General features: G+C 46.3%; 1 protein-coding gene across 1 annotated transcript in view; it reads right to left on the bottom strand.

The window, feature by feature from the left end:
- Positions 1-26671, bottom strand: part of LOC134352660 (cytochrome P450 2B4-like) — a 60763-nt gene that overhangs the window by 19755 nt on the left and 14337 nt on the right. Inside the window, exons 3-5 of the mRNA XM_063060004.1 lie at positions 15069-15218; positions 5803-5963; positions 3556-3732 (exon numbers count right to left, since the gene is read on the bottom strand). Coding sequence (XP_062916074.1) covers positions 3556-3732; positions 5803-5963; positions 15069-15218 — 488 coding nt within the window. The remainder of the gene's footprint in view (positions 1-3555; positions 3733-5802; positions 5964-15068; positions 15219-26671) is intronic.

The following is a 26671-nucleotide window of genomic DNA, read 5'->3' on the forward strand; positions in this document are numbered from 1 at the left end:
ATCAGGAATCGGGAGGATGTTAAGGTCCTGGTGAAGTTTCTGAAAATGTCCTGATGAAGGGTCTCAGCACAAAAACAAAAGTCAACCGTTTACTCTTTTCCCTAGATGCTGCCTGGCCTGCTGAGTTCCTCCAGTAATTTGTGTGTGTTGTTGTCATGTGCTGTACTGCTCCACACTAAAGGGACAACACCAGCGTCTCCAATCTAACCTTGCAGCCAAAACGCTCACCCGGAGCCATTCCAGTAAATCTTTTCAGAACCACAAACATGAAAAAAAAATCTGCTGATGCTGGAAATCCAGAGCAACACACAAGAAATGCTGGAGGAACTCAGCAGGCCAGACAGCATCGATGGACAAGAGTGACCAGTCGACGTTTCGGGATATTTTCAGAACTTTCACTGGAATTTAACATCCTCCTGAAAATCAGGCTACCAAAACTGGGCAGCAGTTCAATTGTGGCCCAAACTATGTTTTAAACAGATTCAATATATCTTCCCTGCTTTTGTACTTCGTGAGTCTATTTTTCTCAGGGTCTCCAGAGCTCTAGTAGCCATGCCTCTCAAGAAGTTGTGTGGATGTAGCCCTTCAACAGACCAATTCTGTCCGAATCATCTTCCTCACTCAGCTCTCGCACACGACAGCAGCCACACCCCATCACAGGCGGGCTAAACTAGGTGAGATAGGGACATCGCTGTCCGAGCGTGTGAAACCGGCTCTGGCGACTAGGCGGATGAGATTTACAGTGAGATCCAGCGGCCAGGAAGGCCGTATTGCAGCGCCCCGCGGAGGGCGAAGGGAATGTCAAGGCACAGGAGACGTCACGGTCATCCACTGCAACTGAGAAAAAATCCCAGTTTGTGATGCTCGCTCGTACCACTGGACTTGAGGTCGACAGAGTGGGACCACCTCAGTGCAGCGACTTTTCCACTTTAAAAACTCACCCGCACAGGTTTCCTGCCATCGTTGGGCACCACTGACAACCTCCATCTTGATTACTGCCAAAGACATCACCTCACAATTCTCGGTATTAAAACAAGATTAGCTTTATTTGCCATGTGTACATCTGAAAGTGCAGCGAAAGAGTGTCGTTTACATCAAGTTAAATCAGTGAGGGTTGTGCTGGGCAGCCTGCAAATGTCACCACACTTCTGGGGCCGACATAGCACGCCCAGAACTTACTAAAAACCCTAACCTGTACGTCTTTGGAATGTGCAAGGACACTGGAACAGCTGGAGGAGACCCAGATGGTCACGGGGAGAACACCCACTCCTTACGGGCAGTGGTGGAGATTGAAGCCCAATCTTACAGCAGGTGTGGTAAACCACAGTGCCAACATGACAACATAAGAACATAAGAAACAGGAGCAGGAGTCGGCCATCTGGCCCGTCGAGCCTGCACCACCATTCAATAAGATCATGGCTGATCTGGCCGTGGACTCATCTCCACCTACCTGCCTTTTCCCCATAACCCTTAATTCCCCTACTGTGCAACAATCTATTATTATTATGATTATGATTATGAGGAGACGCAGTCCCCTTTTATTGTCATTTAGTAATGCATGCATTAAGAAATGATAAACTGCTTTTCCAGAATGATATCACGAAAACACATGACAAACCGACTTAAAAACTAACAAAAACCACATAATTATAACACATAGTTACAACATTGCAAAGCAATACCGTAATTTGATAAGAACTATCCAACTTTGTCTTAAATATATTTACTGAGGTAGCCTCCACTGTTTTATTGGGCAGAGAATTCCACAGATTCACGACTCTCCGTCCCAAGTCCACCCCCCCACCAAATCTTGAGGCCATGTTCCCTGGTTCTAGTCTCACCTATCAGTGGAAACAACTTTCCTGCCTCTATCTTATCTATCCCTTCCATAATTTTATATATTTCTCTCAGATCTTCTCTCATCCTTCTGAATTCCAGTGAGTACAGTCCCAGGCGACTCAATCTCTCCTCATAGGTTAACCCCTTCATCCCTGGAATCAACCTGGTGAACCTCCTCTGCTCTGTCTCACAAGTCAACCGTTATGCAGACATCCCACCCTGCAAAAACTCATTTCAGGGAGGTATCACCACCATTTCAGGGAGGTAGCATCCCCCCGCCTTCCCCATCGACATCCAAGGGTGTATGTAATACTTTGTTTAGTGATTTTATCTAATCTGTAAACCAAGTTGGGTATATGCAGAAAATGTGACATTAAAATATGTACTTGCATTATATGATATCATCACGTTTATTCTATTACAACTTTAAGCAACTCTACAGGGAGTTTGGCCTCATCACGTAGGACATCAATAGAGTAGCTCCTTAGCAGCTAGCCAGCTAGTTTAAATAATGTTAGCTATGCTAATGAACGAATGACACCTGTTAAACTCACCTCAACATGTCTTTTACATTTTAACCCCCCATGGGCAATAGAAAAGTCCCTGTTGCAAACAGTGTAGCGAGCAACACTGTCATTATTTTTGAGGTCGACTGTAAAGCCCGCCCACAGAGAAAACTGATAGTTCTACTTAGCAGGGGTCCCCAACATTGTTTGCACTGCAGACCGGTTTAATATTGACAATATTCTTGCAGACCGGCCGACCGGGAGGGGTGGTGTTAATCACGACTGGAATATAGGTGATAAGTCAATAGCATCATAACATTTTAAGTAACGTTTGGATATTAAACAAAGAGCGCATATTTTCCTCGTATGAACATACAAAATCATTGCAACACACCAATATCGCTGAATCAGTGGGAGCCCAGGGCTTGTTTCCCTGCAACAAGATGGTGCCATCGAGGGGTGATGGGAGACAGCGATACGCGAAGGGGGTTCCTTATGTCCAGTCTATTCCGCAATTTAGTTTTCGTTGCATTCATTGCAGAGATATGTTGGAAATGGAAGCAATGTTTTCAGTGCTTTCATGGCTATCTCAGGATATTTAGCCTTGACTTTGATCCAGAATGCCGGCAGAGATGTTATGTCAAACATACTTTTCAGCCCGCCGTCATTTGCAAGCTCGAGGAGTTGATCTCCTTCCCGCGTTGACATGGATGACGCGCGGGTAATGACCTCGCGTGCGTTCAAGTTCAACAGTGGGCGTGACAGGGAATGAGGAAAGGTGCAAATGACTCATATCGTTTCATATCACCAAATCATATTGTTTCCTCATGGCCCGGTGGATGAGGACCACTCTTAGCACGAAGAGAGACCAATCAGGGTGCTCGCTCTCCCTCTCAAAAAAATCTATTTCCGGGTTACTGTATATCATTTCCGGGTGTCAGGGAGCCACTATCGATATGCGGGAGACTCCCGGATCTTCCAGGAGAGGTGGGACGTCTGCGATATGTTACTTGCCAGCCCTTTCTACCTTCCATCTGTGTCCCCTTATAACAGAGCTTCCCAACCCGGGATCCATTGGACACTTCCTGCTTAATGTTGTTGGTCCGTAGTTTAAAAAGCAAGGTTGGGAACCCCTTCCTTACTGTCTAATATTAAACCACGTCCTGTGGTAGGCCCCTTAGTGTTGACTGACTGCTGTTCCTTCACTTACCTCTTTCATCCTGAGGAGGAAGCTGTCGATGAAATCCTGGCGCTTCCCTTTGGTGTGCGTGTCCTTGTGAAGCTGGATCATTTCTCTCAGGAAGTTTTTAATTTTATCTGCGTTTTCGAAGAGCCTGTTGTGTGGGCCTGGGAGGTGGTCCAGAAGGTTTGGAAGCAGATCATACAACTAGAAAGGAGATAGGAGTGATTAGCGTGAGCTGGGAATCGGCTGGCAGGTGGGGCAGAGTGAGGTTTTAGTTGTGAGAAGCTGTTCTATTGCCCAACATCTGATATGCATTTGTTTTGTATAAAAAGTGACAAAACTTGTACTTACATCACAAAACATGGTTGTTGCGTGAATGAAGTCACCAGAGAAAATTACTAGTAGATACAAAGCTGCTCCTCTTTTCATTTCAAAACAAGGTGTGGCAGGAGACGCTTTTGGTCGAAATGTCTCCCTGGCCCAACCTGGGGCTTGGTATTTTGTGCGCCAAACATCAAAGGACACTTCCATCCTTATACATATCAGACATCCCACCCTGCAATAACTCAGTTCAGGGAGGTAGCACCATCAATTTGCAGGAGACTTCCGGGGAAGGTGGGATGTCTGCGATAGAGTAGCTCCTTAGCAGCCAGCCAGCTAGTTTAAATAACGTTAGCTACGCTAATGAATGAATGACACCTGGTAAGCTCACCTCAACATGTCTTTTACAGTCTTAACCCACCATGGGCAATAGAAAAGTCACTGTTTTAAACAGTGCAGCGAGCAACACTGTCATTATTTGACCCCTATTACGCAGCTGTGCATTTTAGTGTAGTCTGGGGTGACGTACGTTTTATATTTTTTTTGGAACACTCTGCCATGGCGCGCTCTTGCTTGCGCTCGCTCTCTCTCATGGTCGCTCGTGCGCTCTCAAGCCCTCTCGCTTGCTTTCTCTCTCGCTCGCTCTCAAAAAAAATTGATTTCCGTGATATTGTATATAATTTGCGGGCATCAGGGAGCCAGTATTAATATGCGGGAGACTCCCGGAACTTCTGGGAGAGGTGGGATGTCTGACATACAGAAAATGCTGTCTTTGAAACCACACACCAACTTCACACATCCCGATTTGCATGCACACCACAGACATTCAAATGAGTTTTAATCAGCATTGTCTGGATTGGGATTCACGGCTTTTAGGAACCCATTGTTCAGAGCTGCACTCCAAATTAAATCCGCAATACACATTCAGATGTGAAGACTGTAGCCAAAGTCATTTGTTAAATGTAAATGTGCTAAAGCCAGAAAAATTGTTCTAACAGACATAGGAGCAGAATTGGGCCATTTGGCCCATCGAGTCTGTTCTACCATCATGGCTGATTTATGATCCCTCTCAGCCCCATCCTCCTGCCTTCTCCACATAATGAAACAAGAACCTATCAACCTCTGCTTTAAATATACCCAAAGACTCGGCCTCCACAGCTGTCTGTGGCAACGAGTTCTACAGATACGTCAGCTTCCAGTGAAAGAAATGCCTCCCCATCTCTGTTCTAATGGGACGTCCTTGTATTTTGAGGCTGAGCCCTCTGATCCTAGACTCCTCCACGACTGGAAATATCCTCTCCACTTCTACTTTGTCTAGGCCTCTGGTACTTTAACCTTCTCAATCTCTGGCCAATTGAAAATGCACTCTGGAATCAACTCTATCACTTCACTAAGGGTTGTAATATAGGAAACACAGTCAACAACTTAATGGAGCTAACTCCTCAGTGGAGAGGATGTTTCCTATGGTGGGGATATCTAGGGCCAGAGGGCACAACCTCGGAATAGAGGGACACCCATTTAGAATGGAGATGAGGAGGAATTTCTTTAGCCAGAGAGTGGTGAATCTGTGGAATTCGTTGCTACGGGAGGCTATGGAAGCCGAGACATTGGGTATATTTAAGGCAGAGGTTGATAGGTTCTTGATTAGTCAGGGCATGAAGGGATACGGGGGGAGAAGGCAGGAGATTGGGGCTGAGAGGGAAAATGGATCAGCCATGATGAAATGGCAGAACAGACTCAACGGGCCAAATGGCCTAATTCTGCTCCCAGATCTTATGACCTAACGTTCTCAAACAGCTGGGTGAACTGGTGGGTAGCTTGCTCGTGTGTGCCGTGAGCAAACGGGGGCTGAGTCCCCTGCATTCCTCCCCAGGGCAACCCTCCAGCTCTATCTGACGAGGCCGAGGGGATGAGTGAAGGAAGAGGAGAGGAGACAGTGACCGGCGGACTCACCTGCCCCCAGGGGCTGCTGATGACCTTCATGTTTTCGTCGATCATCCGCAGGAGAGCCAGCAGCTTCGGATCCTCATAGTCGAAACGGTTCCCAAAGACAATGGCGCACATTATGTTGGCCGTGGCCGAGTTGAGCTGGAACGTGGGGTCAAAGGGCGACTCTGGTGAGAGAGTAAGAAGGAGACTCAGACCGGTTCACCGAGTAGCCAGCGGAGAGGAAGGAGGCCATCCTTGTGTCAAGCCTGGTACGTTGGATTGGAGATTTCTGGCCACCTCAGACCAACCAGCACCGTAAGGCTGGTGACACTGGAGTGTCACCAAAGAGACAATCCTGGAGTGACCTTCAGCGAGGAGCAGGCGACACTAGAACTTCTGGCAGATGCTGGAAATCCAAACCAACACTCACAAAGTGCTGGAGGAACTCAGCGTCCACAAAAAGTCAGTCAACATTTCAGGCTGAGACCCTTCCTCAGCACCGGAAAGGAAGGGGGAAAATGCCAGAATAAAAAGATGGGGGGGTTTCGGCGGGGGGGTTAGGGGTATTGGAAGTAGGATGCTAGCAGGTGGCAGGTGAAGCCAGGTGGTTAATAGAAGTTTGGAAGCGGGCATCCTGTTTATCGACCATTTTCATGGTTCGCATTAAGGGAGGCAGGTCAGGAGGCCCTGGGCGTTTATCGGCTTCATGTCCCACGATCCCGAGCAGGACTAGTGCAGCATGGCTGGCGACGTTGGACAGGTAACGGTAAGGTAGAGAAAGAGAGAGAGAAAAAAGGGAAAGGGCCATTTGCTTCTTCGATCTTGCTCTACCAGTCAATAGCCGTGTCACAACGCCGTATATCTGCAACACACATCAAAGTTGCCGGTGGACGCAGCAGGCCAGGCAGCATCTCAAGGAAGAGGTACAGTCGACATTTTGAAGTCCTGACGAAGGGTCTCGGCCTGAAGTGCCGACTGTACCTCTTCCTAGAGATGCTGCCTGGCCTGCTGCGTTCACCAGAAACTTGGACGTGTGTTGCTTGAATTTCCGGCATCTGCAGAATTCCTCGTGTTTACGCCGTATATCTGCTGTAGGTTTGGGGTGTGGAATTGTTGTCTTCCTTGCAGTTTAACTTTCTTATGCTGCTTGTGTTTTATATAATCACCCACATTACTGAGCTAATATAAAGCTAAGTACTCTTATTTCAGTTTCCCAAACACTTTCCTATTTTAACCAGTATTACAACACTGTGCAAAAGTTTTCTTAGTTTTCAGCAGCGGTTGTAATGCTACTTGAATTGGCATTTTATAGGTTTCCAATATACTCTCACTCCCGTTCCAGTGTGTTGATCCATTGTGCCAAGTTGAGTCTACCCTCAGGGTGAAGGAATGGTACCTTATGAAGGGATGGAGGGAATTAAAAGTAATATTAGCAAATTTTCAGATGACACAAGGCTGGGTGGCAGTGTGAAATGTGAGGAGGATGTTATGAGAATGCAGGGTGACTTGGACAGGTTGGGTGAGTGGGCAGATTAATGTGGATAAATGTGAGGTTATCCACTTTGGTGGCAAGAACAGGAAGGCAGATTACTATCTGAATGGTGTCAAATTAGGAAAAGGGGAAGTACAATGAGATCTAGGAGTCCTTGTTCATCAATCTGATATCTCCTCCACCTCAGCAACCAGTTTTGCGACCACAAGATATAGGAGCAGAATTAGGCCATTCGGCCCACTATTTCATTCTGGCTGATCCATTTCCTGCTCAGCCCCAATCTCTTGCCTTCTCTCCGTATCCCTTCATGTCCTGAATTATCAAAAAGCTATCAACCTCTGACTTTAATGCACCCAATGACTTGGCCTCCACAGCCGCCTGTTGCAATGAATTCCACAGATTCACCGCCCTCTGGCTAAAGCAGTTCCTTCTTATCTCCATTCTGAATAGGTGTCCCATTATGCTGAGGCTGTGTCCTCTGGTCTTAGACTCTCCCCCCACAGGAAACATCTTCTCCACATCCACTCTACTGAGGTCTTTCAACATTCAATAGGTTTTAATGAAATCACCCCTCATTCTCCTGAATTCCAGTGAGTACAGGCCCAGAGCCTTCAATCTGTCCTCGTATGACAAGCCTTTCATTCTTGGAATCATTCTCATGAATCTCCTTTGAACCCTCTCCAATATCACCGCGTCCTTTCTTAGAAAGTGGGCATAAAACTGCTCACAATACTCCAAGCGAGGCCTCGCAAGTGCGTTATACAGACATCCCACCCTGCAAAAACTCATTTCAGGGAGGTAGCATCATCAATTTGCAGGAGACTCCCGGAACTTCCGGGAGAGGTGGGCTGTCTGCAATAGAGTAGCTCCTTAGCAGCTAGCCACCCAGTTTAAATAACGTTAGCTATGCCAATGAACGAATGACACCTGTTAAACTCACCTCAATGTGTCTTTTACAGTCTTAACCCACCATGGGCAATAGAAAAGTCACTGTTGCAAACAGTGCAGCGAGCAACACTGTCATTATTTTTGACCCCTATTAGGCAGGGGTACACTTTAGTGTAGTCTGGGGTGACATACATTTTATATTTTCTTTTTTCGGAACACTCTGCCATGGTGCGCTCTCTCTCTCTCGTGCTCTCTCTTTTTCTCTCTCTCTCTCGTGCTCTTTCTCTCTCTCTCTCTCTCTCTCTCTCGTCTGCTCGCTCGCTCTCAAAAAAATTGATTTCTGGGACATTGTATATAATTTGCGGGCATCAGGGAGCCACTATTAATATGCGGGAGACTCCCGGAACTTCCGAGAGAGGTGGGATGTCTGATTATAAAGCCTCAACACATTACATTCCTGTTTTCACATTCCAACCTTTTATATGTACCAGCCATTTGTCTAATCACACTCTACATGTCCTATCATCAGACCTTGTATAATAACTCAATCATATACCTCTCTGCTGGTTCTGAACCGGTTTGTAGCCCCCCGTTTTCTCCCCCTTTTGTATGGTAGAGTTATAGAAGATGGAAGCAGACATCTAATTTATGGTAAACAGCAGAAAGTTTACAGATGCAGAAAGTCCAGGGCAACAGACTCCAAGCGCTGGAGGAACTCAGCAGGCCAGGCAGGCATCTGTGGAAAAGAGTAAACAGTTGACGTTTCGGGCCGAGATCCGTGTTCAGCACTGGAAAGGAAGGGGTAAGATGCCTGAATAAAACGGTGGGAGGAGGGGTGGGAGGCCAGCTGGAAGGTGATACGTGAAGCCAGGTTGCTGGGAAAGGTCAAGGGCTGGAGAAGGAGGGAAGTGGGGTCCCATGGGGTGCCTCAAACACCCAGCGTGCAGAGAAGGGGAAAAAAAACAAATCATGCAAACAGTAACAATCATGTAGCGTTCTAAACGGAAGTCCACAAAGTGAGTCTGTCCACCAACCCTCAGTTCAGCACAGGGCAGTGGGCTGAACAGGCCCAACCCTTGGGCCCCGACACCCTGACACTTTCAATCCGGCCCGGCGCCTAAATCGCCGTCCAAACGTCGGGTTCAGCTGCTTCGATACGCCCCGGGGCCTGGACCCCGCCGCCCCGGTTCGGCACGGCGCTTAAATCGACTGGAACCGCGGGTGTCCCTCGCCCTCAGTGACGGGCCCACTGGCTCGCCTCGCCTCGGTTCTGCCGCATCGAATGGCTCAAAGGGAAGTTACAGACTATCGTTTGCGATGACCGTTTGCCAGGAAAAGAGTGATTAACTAAGTATTCGGTCGTCCTCCTTGTTTCGTTAGCCACCAGCCAGAGGTCACCGAGATTCACGCACAAAGCGCTGGAGGAACTCAGCAGGTCGGGCAGCATCGGTGGAAACGAACAGTCAACATTTCACTGTTCCACGGATGCTGCCTGACCTGCTGAGTTCTACAGCATTCTGTGCGTGCTGCTTTGACCCCAGCATCTGCAGAATATTTTGTGTTTACGAATGTTATGATGAGGTTGTATAAGGTATTGGTGAGGCCGAATCTGGAGTATTGTGTTCAGTTTTGGTCACTAAATTATAGGAAGGATATAAATAAGGTTGAAAGAGTGCAGAGAAGGTTTACAAGGATGTTGCCGGGACTTGAGAAACTCAGTTACAGAGAAATGTTGAATAGGTTGGGACTTTATTCCCTGGAGCGTAGAAGAATGAGGGGAGATTTGATAGAGGTATATAAAATTATGATGGGTATAGATAGAGTGAATGCAAGCAGGCTTTTTCCACTGAGGCAAGGGAAGAAAAAAACCAGAGGACATGGGTTAAGGGTGAGGGGGGGAAAGTTTAAAGGGAACATTAGGGGGGGCTTCTTTACACAGAGAGTGGTGGGAGTGTGGAATGAGCTGCCAGACGAGGTGGTAAATGCGGGTTCTTTTTTAACATTTAAGAATAAATTGGACAGATACATGGATGGGAGGTGTATGGAGGGATATGGTCAGTGGGACTAGGCAGAAAATGGTTCGGCACAGCCAAGAAGGGCCAAAAGGCCTGTTTCTGTGCTGTAGTTTCTATGGTCCCTGAGATTCAGTGCCTCTGGATTACAGCTGTGTCTTTGTCTCATTCACCACGCTATCCCGGCTATCTGAAAGCCTTTTTACTTTGGCTTTTGAACCCAAGCCAACTTTCTCTCTTAGTAATCATGAGACACAAGCGCCACAGGCTGAAAGACTACTGTCTGCGTTATCAGGTTTCATGTTTTCAAAAGCATTTAATCACAATCTCTCATCTGGCACCAGGGCAGGTAGAGTCCGGGGCGTCTGGAGTTCGGAGTTCAATTTCGGTATCTTACTGACACATAGCGCAGAATGGGCCCTCACGGGCCTTCAAGGCACACCGTCCAGCAACCCCTAGCACTCATATGGGACAATTAACCAGTGACCAATTAACCCTTTGGACTGTGGGAGGAAACCGAGAGGTCCCCGGGAGAACGTACAAACTCCTTACAGGCAGTGACAGGAATTGAACCCGGGTCGCCTGCACTGTAAAGCGTTGTGCTAACCACTACGCTACCGCGCCACCCCAGGTTTCCTCCGTAAGGATTCGCTGTACATCCTCACTGTGGAATAGGCTGGTTTTCCCCAAAGACGTACCGGGCAGGCTAAGTGGGAATGGTAAATGGTCCTGTGATTAAGTTAGGGTTAAATCGGCATTGTCGCAATATAGCTCCAAAGTAATAGCTTTCAATATTTGACTGTGATTGATCATTGAAGCAAAAGATTTTGTTATCGGAGTGTGTCACAGCAGGAAGCAGTTAGCAATGTTGCAATCACCTTTAACAAGGATTAACAATGTACAGAAACAGGGCCAGGCCTTTGAATAAGGAGGAAGTTTTTACAACACATCTTGAGTTCTGAGTTCTCTGAACTGGGCAGAGTCAGCAGTTTGTCAGGGCGAGGTCAGCAGGTGTGCCAAGGTAAACTTGGTTATGGGAAAGTAACTTAGAAAAGGAGAAACTGTGGGAGGAGACGAGTGTGAGATATTCCAAGGCAAGAGATTAACTAAATAGGTTTCGCATCTAATCCTATTCAATCTTTTTTAAAGTGGAAGTTCTATAAATAACAGGAAGTGTTCAATTGGTGGTAAAGTCACAACAAATTGAGACAACGGGCTGTTGGAGGCCTCTACGCTCTCTCTCTCTCTAATTGGGGGTGGGGGAGAGTCTGCTGATTGTTGAGTCGGGGAAACTCAAAATAAGAGCGATGCTTCAGGCTGTAACATCGAAATGGCAAGCCGTTGGTCTCCCCCCACAGTGTGGGGGGTGCCGGTGGTGATGTACCTCTCTCCCTTGTTAGCTCGAGAGAGAGAGAGCGAGCCTGTGGCATGTTAAAGTGCTGGGTTGTAGACTGTAGTTCCTGATGGACACAAGCTCAAGGTCTCTGTGGGGTTTTCTATTGCTTGCATGGTGGGTGATGGGGGGAGGGCTGCTGCTTTCTGCCGGAACAAGTAAGGGGAGGGGGAAGGTTGATGCTTTGCTACTGCTTGTCTGTGGGAGGGGGAGGGGGTTTTTGGGGTGCTAACGTTTTTCTGTCATTCATTCATTCTTTAGGGGTTTTCTTCTGTTTCGTGGATGTCTGTGAAGAGTAAGAATTTCAGGTTGTATACAGTAAGCATTCTCTGTTATTAAATGCAACCATTTAACCATGGAAAGCTGAGTCCAAAAGACCATTAGACATACGAGCAGGATTAGGCTATTCTGCCCATTGAGTCTGCTGATTTGTTAACCCTTTCAACCCAATTCTTCTGCCTTCTCCCCGTATCCTTAATTGCCCTTACTCATCAACAAATCAGGAATACCACTGATAAAAGGCTCCCCTGTTCTTCAAGTGGATGTTTGAAAGCAAAGGACGGTACCATTATCATGGATAAAGATGAGATTATAAACAGATGGACTGAGTACATTCAAGAATTGTTTGAAGACGATTGAAGCAAAAAACCAGAAATTAAGAAGAACATTGAAGGTCCAAGTATTTTAAAATCTGAAGTTTGTAATGCAATAAATAAGATGAAGAAAGGAAAGGCAGCAGGTCCTGATGAATTAGTAATAGAACAAATTATCACCCTTGAAGATTATGGAATTGAAAAACTTACTGATTTAATCAATGACATTTATGAGACTGGAATAATACCAGAAGAGATGAAAAAATCAGTATTTATCACTCTTCCGAAGAAACCTGGAGCAACAGAATGTGAATTACATAGGACCATAAGTTTAATGATTCAGATCACCAAGATACTTCTCAGAATTTTGATGACAAGAGCAAACAGTAAGATACAATCTGAAATAGGTAAAGAACAATGTGGTTTTGTGAAAGACAAAGGTACAAGAAATGCAATATTGATGTTAAAGATACTGTCAGAATGAGCTATTCAAGTGCAAAAAGATTGTTTGTTTTATTGACTACAGAAAATCATTTGATAAAGTGAAGCACAGTAAGTTATTTGAAATATTACAGGAAACTCTAGATTCGAAAGACCTCTGCCTAATCAGAAATCTGTACTGGGAACAAACTACCACTGTAAGAATAGATGGAGAAGTCAGTCAGTTTACGAAAATCAAAAGAGGCGTTAGACAAGTGTGTGTTTTCTCCCCTGATTTGTTTAGTGTGTACAGTGAAACAATATTAAAAAAATAAGAGACATCTTGGGAATCAAATTTGGTGGTGAAAACATCAATAATTTCAGATATGCAGATGACACTGTGTTAATTGCAAGTACGGAGGAAGAACTACAAAACTTAATTGATATAGTTGTTGAAGAAAGTGTAAAAATGGGTCTATCTATCAATTGCAAAAAGACAGAATGTATGGTGGTATCCAAAAAGAAGGAGAATCCTATCTGCAGGCTGAGAATAAGTGGGGAAGACATAAAACAGATACAGAACTTTTGCTACTTAGGAAGCTGGGTGACATCAGATGGCAGGTGCAACATGGACATCAAAAGAAGAATAGGGATGGCAAAAGACAACTTTACGAGAATGAAGAGTATACTGATCGACACTAAACTAGGCATGACAACCTGCCTCAGAGCACTGAAATGTTACGTTTATCCAGTTATGTTATATGGATTAGAATGTTGGACAATATCCAGTAACATGAGGAAATGAATTGAAGGAGCAGAGATGTGGTTTTTGAGGAGGATGCAAAGAATATCATGGACAAAATGAATATCTAATGAGGATGTCATGAACAGGGCAAACACAAAAAGAGAAATAATGTGTGAGATCACGAAAAGGCAACGTGACTTCATGGGACATGTGATTAGGAAAGAGGAGTTAGAATGCACGGTAATTATGGGAAAGATTGAAGGGAAGAAAGCAAGAGGAAGACAAAGACAAATGATGATGGAGACAGCAGCCAGAGAACTGGAAATGAATACCAATGAATTGATCCACTTGACCCAAAACAGGAGTGTGTGGGCCATGGCAGTCAAAGCTCAAACTGGGCATGGCACCTGATGATGATGAATCAAGAACCCAACAGCCTCTATGATTTTGGAATAGATTAAAAGGTTGCAACGACATCGTGGGCTGAGGGGGATTTGTGTTCCATGATTTACGTAACCCTCTTCCCGCCGCTGTCTGTAAGGAGTTTGTACATTCTCCCCGTGACCACGTGGGTTTCCTCCGGGTGCTCCGGTTTCCTCCCACAGTCCAAAGACGTACTGATTGGTAGGTTAGTTGGTCCTGAGATTAAGCTTGCGTTAAGTTGGGGGATTGCTGGGTGGCGCGGCCCGAGAGGCCAGAAGGGCCTATTCCACAGTGTATCTAAATAAATAAATAACGAAAAGATCCTTGACACTCCTCCTAAAAATATTGATCACACTTGTTCCAGCAGGGTGCGAACCAGTGCCTTTGTAGCACAGTGGTTAGCACAATGCTTTACAGTACCAGCGATCCGGGTTCAATTCCCACTGCTGCCTGTTAAGGACCTTGTATGTTCTGCAGCGTGGGTTTCCTCCGGGTGCTCTGGTTTCCTCCCACAGTCCGAAGACGTACCGGTCGGTAGGTTAATTGGTCATTGTAAATTGTCCCGTGATTAGGCTAGGGTTAAATTGGGGGACTGCTGGTAAGTACAGCTCAAAGGGTTGGAAGGGCCTTTTCTGTGCTGTATCTCAATAAAGCAAGTAAATGAAAAACCGATAAAGCCCAGATCCCATGAGTGGAAGTCCTTGTAAGGTAGGCCATTCAACCCACGCAGTAGATGCTGTGTCCTGTGGGGCACAATCTCTAAGAGGACCACAACCTTGTCATGATTTAGGGGCTTGTGTGCCTCAATGTCCCGGAGAGCTACGCTGGCTGGAGAAAGTAGTGAGAATAAGAGTTTGGCACGGACTAGAAGGGCCGAGATGGCCTGTTCCCGTGCTGTAATTGTTATATGGTTATATGGTTATAAAGGGCCCTGTAGGGTCCCCCATGCGGAACAGGTCAAAGGGTAGAGGCCAGACTAAGAGTGGTCCACCGGTCCTCCAGGTTCGGGGGTTCAGCTCAGGGCTAACAACCCTAACAGGTAAAACAAAATTGTTACGGAAACAGCAATGAAGAATCCTTCTACATCTGAGTGTGACGGTATTCCTGAGTCTCCACCCGGGATTTGCATGACTGGCAGTGAAAAACTGAGAGGAAGCTACTGACACGATGAAGGAAGCTGGGAATGCCACCAGAGATGGAGGACCTTCATTACTGCCTTAAACACCAGTGGCACAAGGGATAAAAGAAAGGACGGTGCACATGAACCTACAGCCAAAGCTGCTGCAACTCTGGTATTAATATAACACTGAGAGAAACAACTAACCTCCAGTCTTCTTGAAGACCTCCACCAGGCACTCTGCTTCCTGCCGGATGAAATCCTCCAGGCTCTTGGCGCCTTTGCCGAAGTCCCTCAGGGCCGAGATGGCGAAGCTGCGAAGCTGGTGGGATCGAAACCCGTTGCTGCTGGCGATCCCTGTGGGACGGGACGGCAGAGAGCGTGGCGTGACTCGGAGAGGCCTTCTCCATGGGGTTAGAGGGACGGAGATGTGGAACTCTCGGGGAAACTGTCCCCCCCCCACCCCCCAGCTAGATGGGTCAGGGAGATTTTCTGGGGTTTTCCCTTCTGTTGACAAGATATTGACCAAGTTGGAGCATCTACGTGAAGCTCCCTCTATCTGTGTTGTTGTGAACCTGGACAACAGTTATTACTCTTCAACCATCAGGCTCCTAAACTGGTGTGTATAACTTTACTCACCTCAACTCTGAACTTTCAAGGAATCTACAACTCAAATTCTCAATATTATTTGTTTATCATCTCTCTATGGTGTTAATCAATCAATGAATTAATTATTGATTAATACCATAGACAAAACCCACCCAAAAATTAATGAATGAATTAATTACTTTATTTGTGTTTTTTGTATTTGCAGTTTGTTTTTTGCTCATTGGTTGTTTGTCAGTCTTTGTGTGTAGCCTTTTATTAACTCTATTGTATTTCTTTGTTCTTGCTGTGAATGCCTGCAAGAAAATGAATCTCAGGGTAGTACATGCTGACATAGATTGTCTTTGATAATATATTAACTCTGAACCTCAACCTAATAGGAATCAGAGGGGTATTGTTTTTTTTTAAATCACAGAGGGTGGTCTGTATATTCGGTGGGTTGCCAGAGGATATGGTTGAGGCAGCTACAATGACTACTTTTAAAGGACTGCTGGACAGGTACAGGGATTGGAAAAGTCTAGAAGGATGTGGGCCAAACGTGGCCAAATGGGACTAGCTTGGATGAGCATCTTGGTTGGCATGGACCCAGATGGGCCGAAGGGCCTGTTTATGTCCGGTATGGCTCTGGGACTCAACAAACCAACCAGCAGCCGGGGTAGGATTGGGTGGTTGGCAGAATCTGACCTTTCACCTTCAGGAGCTGGCTCCCAAACCAGCCCTACAAGTAGCTCATCTTGGTATTATACCAATGCAGAGTTTCGACCCTGAATTTCAACAGTTCTTTGCTCGTGCTGCTCGACCCATAAGACCGCAAGACCATAAGACATAGGAATAGAATGAGGCCATTTGGCCCATCAGGTCTGTTATACTATTTGATCATGCCTGATTTATTTTCCCTTTCAACCCCATCCTCTTGCTGTCTCTCCATAACCATTGACGCCCTTTACTAAGTAGGTATCAACCTCTGCTTTAAATATACCCAACGACTTGGCCTCTACAGCCAACTGTGGCAATGAATTCCACAGATTAACCACCCTCTGGCTAAAGAAATTCCTTCTCATCCCTGCTTTAAAGGGAAGTCCTTCTATTCTGAAGCTGTGCACTCTGGTCCCAGACTCCCCCACTACAGGAGACATCCTCTGCACATCCACTCTATCGAGGCCTTTCAAGGTTAACTTTCTCCAGCGGATATTTTGTCGTCCCCCCTTGGTAAGTTCACTTGAAGTGGTGGGGAGTTGACCTTCTACCAATCCGTCTCTCTCTAGGTCAGGTCACACCTTGTTATGCCACGGACCAAGGGGTTCTGTGGACTCCCAGTGGGGGATCCCCTCTCTAGATTGATGTTTTAGAGTTTGCTCAGCCACCTCCCTAACGTGAGGGGAAGTGATCCCAGAGCCTGGGGCTGCACGCCGAGGCATCCCGTGCCTCGCCTGACCTGGGACCTGAATGCAGACGCTCAACAGGTAAGAGAGGGCACATGTTACAGTGTACGCCTTGGGCCAAACGTCCATTGAAAGAAGTCAGCCTCAGCTCCTGTGCGCACATCAGCGATGGAGCCCTCCTTCCTGACAGCATAGTGCCCGGGTCAGTGGAAATGTGGGAAACTTGGGCCCTGAGGCCAAGGGGCGAGGAGTAAATGGAACGATTGCGTCCGGGCATCCCAAGGAGGAAGGTGGGGGGGGGGGTTGGAGAGGCAGAGGAGGGACAAAAGGTTGGGAAAGGAATGAATTAAGGGAGGGTGGAAATGAGCAGGAGGAAACATAGAAACATAGAAAACCTACAGCACAATACAGGCCCCTCGGCCCTCAGAATTGTGCTGAACATGTTCCTACCTTAGGAATTACTAGGCTTACCCATAGCCCTCTACAAGGGAGGGAAGAGGAGAAGGGTATTGGTGTCTGTTTATTATTGTCACATGTACAGTCAAGGTGCGCCAGCGAACAACAGAACCAATGGCGACATCATGCAGAAAGTTCCCAAAACAACTACTTCTTTCAAAAATGATTCCACTACTAAGCTGCCTGCAATTGGAACCTGTGATTTACATTTTGATGGTGTGTTTTGGGTTCGACTGAGTGATTTGGTGCTTTGCCTTCTTCAAGGGAGTCCGGTGAGGTTTGGTGTGGAGCGTGCGGCCTGGAGACGGGGAGCAAGCCCATGATCGGCTCCGTTGCTTCTCTCCGATCGAGGTATTGAGGGTGTCATTGGGGACCCGAGTCACCCCAACCACAAACTGTTCCAGCTGCTACCATTGGGAAACGGTACCGCAGCATAAAAGCCAGGACCAACATGCTCCGGGACAGCTTCTTCAGACTGATTAATTCATACTGATACTATTTCTATGTATTTCTATGTTATATTGACTGTCCTGTTGTATATATTACAAATTACATTTAGATGGAGATGTAACGTAAAGATTTTTACTCTTCATGTATGTGAAGGATGTAAGTAATAAAGTCAACTCAGTTCAATTCAATTCTCTCTGAATGAGGCGTCAAGGGAGTGAGCCCATGATTGACTCTATTGCTTGTCTGCAATTGAGGCTTTGAGGGTGCAAACCCACGACCGACTCCATTGCTTCTCTCTGATTAAGCCATTGAGCAAGGTTGAAGTCAACTAGCTGCTTTCTGAGGAAAGTCAGGGGGTCCTGGGATCCATGTTACCAGGATTGATTGGTGAGGCTATGGACTTGTTTTGGGAGCCTTTGAGGTTCATGTTGCATGTGTTCCTGGATTCTGGTTACTCTTTTTATTTGCTGGTATTGAGTAGTTTCCTTAGGGCGATCAATGTGGACTGGGGCGCTTTGGCAAAGAATGGCCTTGCACTGGTTAGCGCCACTGAACTGAACTAACTGAATACGACTGGACTCCTGGTTTTATATTTGATATTCTATGTGTGTCACTTGCTTTTTGTTATTTGCGCAATTTTGTGTTTTTTTTTGTGCCTTGGGTGTTTGATGTTTTCTTGAACGGGTTCCATGGTGTTTCTTGGCTTTGTGACTGCCTGTGGGAGGACAATCTCAGAGTTGTATCCTGCATACATACGTTGGTAATAATCATACTTTCAGTGTACCTATTATACAGTGAAAAGCTTGCCTTGCATACTCTTCACACACATCACATCATTGCACAGTGCATTGAAGTAGAATAAGGTAAAACAATAACACAACAAAGTGTCACACACAAAAAATGCCAGTGAACGCAGCAGGCCAGGCAGCATCTCTAGGAAGAGGTACAGTCGACGTTTCAGGCCGAGACCCTTCGTCAGGACTAACTGAAAGAAGAGATAGTAAGAGATCTGAAATGATAGTCAAAATGAGGTCAAAAAGTTGAAGAGCTGAAAAAATTATTGATGGGGAGCAGTGAGAGAGGGTTTCACTAAACTCCCGTCGAAGAGAAGATTTAAACTTCTTCAGTGTAGGCATCACTGGAAGAGGCTTCGCAGTACTGAATTTAAAATTTAGTGAGGAAATCTGCAGATGCTGGAAATTCAAGCAACACACACAAAAAATGCTGGTGAATGTGGCAGGCCAGGCAGCATCTCACTGCCTCCCACCTATAATTTCTCCTGCCCTTCAATTTTTTGACCACATTTTGACTGTCATTTCGGATCTCCTCCCCTCCCCCTCTCAAATCTCTTACTATCTCTTCTTTCAGTCAGTCCTGACGAAGGGTCTCGGCCCGAAACGTCGACTCTACCTCTTCCTATAGATGCTGCCTGGCCTGCTGCGTCCCACTAGCATTTTGTGTGTGTGTTGCTTGAATTTCCAGCCTCTGCAGACAATAAAGTGTGAAAGTTATCGAAAAAGTGCAGGAGAACAATAAAGTGCGGGTCATAGTGAGGTAGACTGTTAGGCTCAGAGTCCTTCTTATTATAAAAGAGGATCATTCAAGAGTATTATAGAATTGGGTGGAAGCAGCCCCTGAGCCTGGTGGTCCATGCTTTCAGGCTTTTGTGTCATCTGCCTGATGGGACAGAGGTTGTTGGGTGGGGTCTTTGATTGTGCTGGTTGCATTACCGAGGCAGGGAGACATATCGAGACAGTTCATGTCGGGGAGGCTGGTTCCTGTTTGGTGCAGAGCTGAGAACAGAACGTTCTGCTGCGTCCGGTGGCCACGTGCAGGAGCCATAAGACCATAAGATACAGAAGCAGAAGTAGGCCATTCAGCCCATCGAGTCTGCTCCACCATTCAACCATGGGCTGATCCAATTCATCCAGTCATCCCCACTCCCCTGTCTTCTCCCCGTACCCTTTGATGCCCAATCATTGGAGTTATCCATTGGTGAGCCCTCAGGTGGCTGTCGGGGCCGATCTGAGATCCACATATTCCAGTGCAGTGCGGGCCTGAGTAAGTGGCGGCTGTGTTTTTTAGTTGTTCATTCTTTCCTTTTCTATCTGCTACTTGTTCTCCTTGGCATGGAGGTCACTACATAGTTATCCCCTTCATATTCCTCAGTTTTATCCGTAGAGCCTCAGTAGGTGTGCCCTAGTCCATCCTGTATGAGCACTGCAGGGACATTTTCCCCGAGTGGTAATGCCACCCCTCCCCACTTTAATTCTTCCTGTTCTACCATGTCTAAAACAGTGAAATCCCAGAATACTGAGCTGCCAATTCTGTCTCTGCGACAAAGTCCCACTAATGGCTGCAATGTCACCGTGCCACGTACAGAGCCATGCTCCAAGCTCACCCGCCTTACCTACAATACTCCTGGCATTGAAATAGATGCAACTGAGAACGTTATTCCCACCATGTTTAACCTTTCCATTCATGCAGGCTTATCAACATCTTTCCCCACAATCACTCCATCTATCTGCCCTGGCAGTCTGGTTCCCATTCCCCCCACCGCAACTCTAGCTTAAACACACCCCACTCCCCCCCACCCCCAAATCAGCAGTAGCAAATCTTCCAACAATGATATTAGTCCCCCTTCAGTTCAGGTGCAAACCATCCTGTCTGTACAGGTCCCACCTTCCCTGGAAGAGGGCACAATGATCCGAAAATCTGAAGCCCTCCCTCAGGTGCCATCTCCTTAGCCATGTGTTAAACTGTAAGACATTTCCTATTTCTGGCCTCACCAGCACGTGGCATGGGTAGCAATTCTGAAATCGGATTCCTGGAGGTCCTGTCCTTTCACTTAACACCCAACTTCCATGATGCCTCCCAGACAGGGAGCCTTCCGGGCTGCTTTGATAGAAGTTGATAATGCCTGCTTTCATTGATGAGCCGTAGGAAGTGGATGGACGGTGACTTAGTGCGGGAGGAGATGAAGGAAGGGCCTGAGAATGTGTGTGTGTGTGACCACGTAAGGCGGAGTTAGCAGAGGCTTGGGAAAGGGGAAGTTTGTAGAGCCATTGCCATCTTGTGCTGACTTTGCCCTTTGCGGGTTTGGGGACACCCCCCACAGGATGTTTGAACACACACACACATATAAGATTATTAAAGGGATTGGACACGCTAGAGGCAGGAAACATGTTCCCAATGTTGGGGGAGTCCAGAACCAGAGGCCACAGTTTAAGAATAAGGGGTAGACAATTTAGAACGGAGTTGAGGAAAAACTTTTTCACCCAGAGAGTTGTGGATCTGTGGAATGCTCTGCCTCAGAAGGCAGTGGAGGCCAATTCTCTGGATTCTTTCAAAAAAGAGTTAGACAGAGCTCTTAAAGACAGCAGAGTGAAGGGATATAGGGAGAAGGCAGGAAAAGGGTACTGATTGTGGATGATCAGCCATGATCACAGTGAATGGTGGTGCTGGCTCGAAGGGCCGAATGGCCTACTCCTGCACCTATTGTCTATTGTCACACATATTAAAAGTCAAAGTACATTCATTATCAAATTATGTATATACAGCGTACATCCCTAAGATCTGTCTTCCCGTACGCAGCCACGAAATGAAGGAGCACCATGGAACCCATTCAAAGGAAACATCAAACACCTGATGCGCGAGAAAAAAGAACAGATCTCACGACCAGCAAAAGGCGAGCGAATAACACACAGAACGTCAAACGGCAGAGTCGACGAGAAGGCACAGGAGCCACCGCCACCGAGTCAGTCCAGTTCCGCGCTGTGTGGATGACTGCAGGCCTCAGCTGCGGAGCCGAAGCGCCTCGATCAGATCGCGTGAAGAGCGATTTTAAAAAAGTAGCCAGAAACAGAGGGAATGCGAACCGCGGAGTCCTCCGAAAACAAGTCCACAAGTGCTGAGGACCCCAGGCCGCGGAGTCCTGGAGCCACGAGGCGATCGCACCACAGAACCATAGAACCATTTTGGCCCTTCTTGGCTGTACCAAACCATTTTTCTGCCTAGTCCCACTGACCTGCACCTGGACTATATCCCTCCATACACCTCCCATCCATGTACCTGGCCAAGTTTTTCTTAAATGTTTAAAGTGAGCCCGCATTTACCACTTCATCTGGCAGCTCATTCCATACTCCCACCACTCTCCGTGTGAAGAAGCCCCCCCTAATGTTCCCTTTAAATTTCTCCCCCCTCACCCTTAACCCATGTCCTCTGGTTTTTTTCTCCCCTTGCATCAGTGGGAAAAGCCTGCTTGCATTCACTCTATCTATACCCATCATAATTTTATATACCTCTATCAAATCTCCGCTCATTCTTCTATACTCCAGGGAATAAAGTCCTAACCTATTCAACCTTTCCCTGTAACTGAGTTTCTCAAGTCCCGGCAACATCCTTGTAAACCTTCTCTGCATTCTTTCAACCTTATTTATATCCTTCCTGTAACTTGGTGACCAAAACTGAACACAATACTCCAGATTCGGCCTCACCAATGCCTTATACAACCTCACCATAACATTCCATAAGACCATAACACCATAAGACAAAGGAGCGGAAGTTGGCCATTCAGCCCATCGAGTCTGCTCCACCATTTTATCATGAGCTGATCCATTCTCCCATTTAGTCCCACTCCCCGGCCTTCTCACCATAACCTTTGATGCCCTGGCTACTCAGATACCTATCAATCTCTGCCTTAAATACACCCAATGACTTGGTCATTCCAACTCTTATACTCAATACTTTGATTTATAAAGGTCAACGTACCAAAAGCTCTCTTTACGACCCTATCTACCACTTTTATAGACAATAGGTGCAGGAGTAGGCCATTCAGTTCTTCGAGCCAGCACCACCATTCACTGTGATCATGGCTGATCATCCACAATCGGTACCCTTTTCCCGCCTTCTCCCCATATCCCTTGACTCCGCTATCTTTAAGAGCTCTATCTAACTCTTTCTTGAAAGAATCCAGAGAATTGGCCTCCACTGCCTTCTGAGGCAGAGCATTCCACAGAACCACAACCCTCTGTGTGAAAAAGTTTTACCTCAACTCTGTTCTAAATTGTCTACTCCTTATTCGTAAACTGTGGCCTCTGGTTCTGGACTCCCCCCAACATCGGGAACATGTTTCCTGCCTCTAGCGTGTCCAATCCCTTAATAATCTTATATGTTTCAATCAGATCCCCTCTCATCCTTTCAGGGAATTTTATATCTGTATTTCCAGGTCCCTCTGTTCTACTGCACTCCTCAGTGCCCTACCATTTACCTTGTACGTTCTACCTTGGTTTGTCCTTCCAAAGTGTAATACCTCATACTTTGTCTGTATGAGGAACCTGCACCTTCCTCCCAGAGTAGCGAGAGCGAAACCTGGCCAAACGCGAGCAGTCGGCTCGTCTTCCGCTCTTGACGTCGTTGATTCCAATTCTGCCCAACGCTTTACTAGGCGAGGAGCAATACAGCTGACCAGGAGTGCACGTCCCCGCCGTTAGGGGACGGTGGCCGCACACGGCGCTCCCGACCTCGCTGAATTCCCCAGGGGATAGCAGAAGCAGCAGATTGCCCAGCTGGCCCAAAAGTACATCGCCAAAATGGAAATCACAGGCTGCAATCAATTGCAGTCCGGGAGGAGAAGCGTATTTAAAAGAAGAAGAAGGAGTAGAAGCCATCTTGTGAGCTGGTTTAGGTCACTGGCGCCATCTTGACATTAGAGCATTGGTGAGATCTTGCTTTCGTCCATTCAGGAAAAGAATCTGGCAGTGATGGGGCTGGGGAGATTGAGGCTGCAGCTCCAAGTTTATGCACTGGGATCTGAACGTTCTTTGGGCCTGGTCAATACCTTACCCACTGCTTGCCCGACACAAAGGGCTAGATGGGAAGGCATTACCTTCAGCTGTATGTTGGGAAGACTGAATCCAATGTCTTCAGTCACCCTCACAGTTCCTCTTTCAATATCTTTATTAGTTTCTACATAGAAGAATACAGAGTACAAGAAAGTATATATAAAGGTTGAAAAAAACAACTACCAATTATATTATATCTGTTCATAACAATCTCAATACCCTGCATTCATGTAGGTTAGTCAAAGTTATATTGAAATATACTAATTTATTACAAAAAAGTCTAACCCCTACCAGGACCAAGGCTATTTATTAAGGAGAAAAAAAGGTAAAATACCTTCTTGTATAATAAAAAATTAATAATAGCCAACATCTAAATTTAAACAACGAATTGAGGGTTTTGAAAGTTTTGAAAATAATTCAGAAAGGGTCCCCACAATGTTTGAAAGTCTTGACAAGATTCAGAAATTGAACAATGAATCTTCTCTAAATCTAAGCATGACATAACGTCGCATAACCATTGAGCATGAGTAGGAGGAGAAACATCTTTCCATTTAAACAAAAGCGCCCTCCTAGCTATAAGAGAGCTAAAGGCCAAAATACATAAATCTGATGCCTTCTACTTGATATCTTGTACTGCAACAATACCGAGTAGGGCCGTCAGAGGATTAGGCTTAAAATTGACTTTGAAAAGTACAGAAAAAGTCTGAAAAACTTCCTTCCAATATTTTTCAAGACATGGACAAGTCCAAAACATACGAATTAATGAAGCTTCTCCATTATTGGATCTGTCACAGTAGGGAGATATATCTGAATAAAAACGAGATAGTTTATCTTTAGTCATATGGTCTCTATGTACCACCTTCAATTGTATGAAGGAATGGCGAGCACATAGCGATGACGTATTAACCAGTTTAAAAATTTCCTCACACGGGACACTGACTCCCCTCCTCCCACCACCCCCCGACCCCGTTTTACCAGGGAGTCACCGGGTAATGCTTGGACCACATATCTATAATGTCCCCGACAGCCAGTTTAATTTTAGTTCACAATACCCTACCTTGGCTCCTGCTGCAGAAGACCTCCCACTCCTCTGTTACCCCCAGGACTGTAGCCGTGCTTGTCTGTCTTCCACCTATCCGAGATATTTATTCAGAGCTCTGTGTACACAGGGCCCTTAGCATTGTCAATGATCCTTCCCATCTGTCCAGCGATCTCCTTGACCCCCTACCACCAGGCAGGAGGTACTGCAGCATTAGGACAAGGACTGTTATGATGGGAAACAGCTTCTTCCCCCCAGACCATGGACCATGAGACTACTGTCCACCACCCGGGTCTCACCACGTTTGAAGTGTTGCTAGCCTTATACGGTTTCCCTTTTAGCTTGTGTCGTAAGTGCATCTTATTACTTGTTAATTTATTTATGGTAATATTACTTCATGTGTTTTCTATGTGCGTGTGTTATATGGGCTATGTTGCCCACCTTGGTCTGGAGGAACATTGTTCCGTTTGGTGGCATACATGAATGTGGTTGAAATGATCATAAACTTGAAATTGAACCTGCCTCCCTCGTTCTGCCCAGAAAAGGTCAATCAAAGTGCTCCTGCCCAGGTCTCATCCACTCTCTGCGTAGCATATTGGCTCAGTGGCAGTGCAGTCGCCAAGGTGACCCAGTGACTGAAGACAACTGACCTCACGGACATGAGATCGAATCCCGCCACAGCACTCAGGCTGACTAACAACCGAAAGGTTTAAAGATTTGATCTCAGCACTGGCGACTGTGGGAAATCCTGGTCATAAAAGAGAGAGAAGCCTATCCTCCTTCCTTGGTCAAGACCCACACATGAATCTGTTGATCCTGAACAACGCTCTTTAGCAACCTAGAGGAGGTCAGCGATGTGTAATACCTGCTGGTTCTTCTAGTGATATTGAATTAAACAATAATAGAACATAGAATAATACAGCACAGTACAGGCCCTTTGGCCCACAGTGTTGTGCCAACCCTTAAACCCTGCCTCCCATATAACCTCCCACCTTAAATTCCTTCATATACCTGTCTAGTAGTCTCTTAAACTTCACTAGTGTATCTGCCTCCACCACTGACTCAGGCAGTGCATTCCACGCACCAACCACCCTCTGAGTAAAAAACCTTCCTCTAATATCCCCCTTGAACTTCCCACCTCTTACCTTAAAGCCATGTCCTCTTGTATTGAGCAGTGGTGTCCTGGGGAAGAGGTGCTGGCTATCCACTCTATCTATTCCTCTTAATATCTTGTACACCTCTATCATGTCTCCTCTCATCCTCCTTCTCTCCAGAGAGTAAAGCCCTAGCTCCCTTAATCCCTGATCATAATGCATACTCTCTAAACCAGGCAGCATCCTGGTAAATCTCCTCTGTACCCTTTCCAATGCTTCCACATCCTTCCTATAGTGAGGCAAACAGAACTGGACACTGTACTCCAAGTGTGGCCTAACCAGAGTTTTATAGAGCTGCATCATTACCCCGCGACTCTTAAACTCTATCCCTCGACTTATGAAAGCTAACACCCCATAAGCTTTCTTAACTACCCTATCCACCTGTGAGGCAACTTTCAGGGATCTGTGGACATGTACCCCCAGATCCCTCTGCTTCTCCACACTTCTTTGACCTTCTTTGCAAATCTCACCACGAATTCCACTCTTCCCTATCTTTATAACCTCTACATCAATTGCAATCTTAAAAATTTTGGTCTTTAGATTCCCAGTCTTAATTGCTCCGTCCACTTATTCCTGTATGTTATGCTGGCAAATGCTTAAGTGTTAAAATTCTCACCCCGAACCTCCCTGGCACTGTAAGATGATATGCTTTCCTAAAAACATATGGGTAGTCAGTTGCGGGCGTGCCATGCTGGCGCCAGAAGCTTGGCAGTACTTGGAGGACTGTCCCCAGCACACCCTTGGACTGTGTTGGCCTTGATGCAAATGACACATTTCTGCAATGAGCGCTTCTGGCCTGTGTGGGGCGCTGGAGAGCACTGGGATGAGAGGGTTTCAGAGCACTTGGATTGGTTAATTGTTGTTTAATGACAATAATTAA

Source organism: Mobula hypostoma, chromosome 10 (assembly GCF_963921235.1).
Source record: "Mobula hypostoma chromosome 10, sMobHyp1.1, whole genome shotgun sequence".
Classification (NCBI taxonomy): domain Eukaryota; kingdom Metazoa; phylum Chordata; class Chondrichthyes; order Myliobatiformes; family Myliobatidae; genus Mobula; species Mobula hypostoma.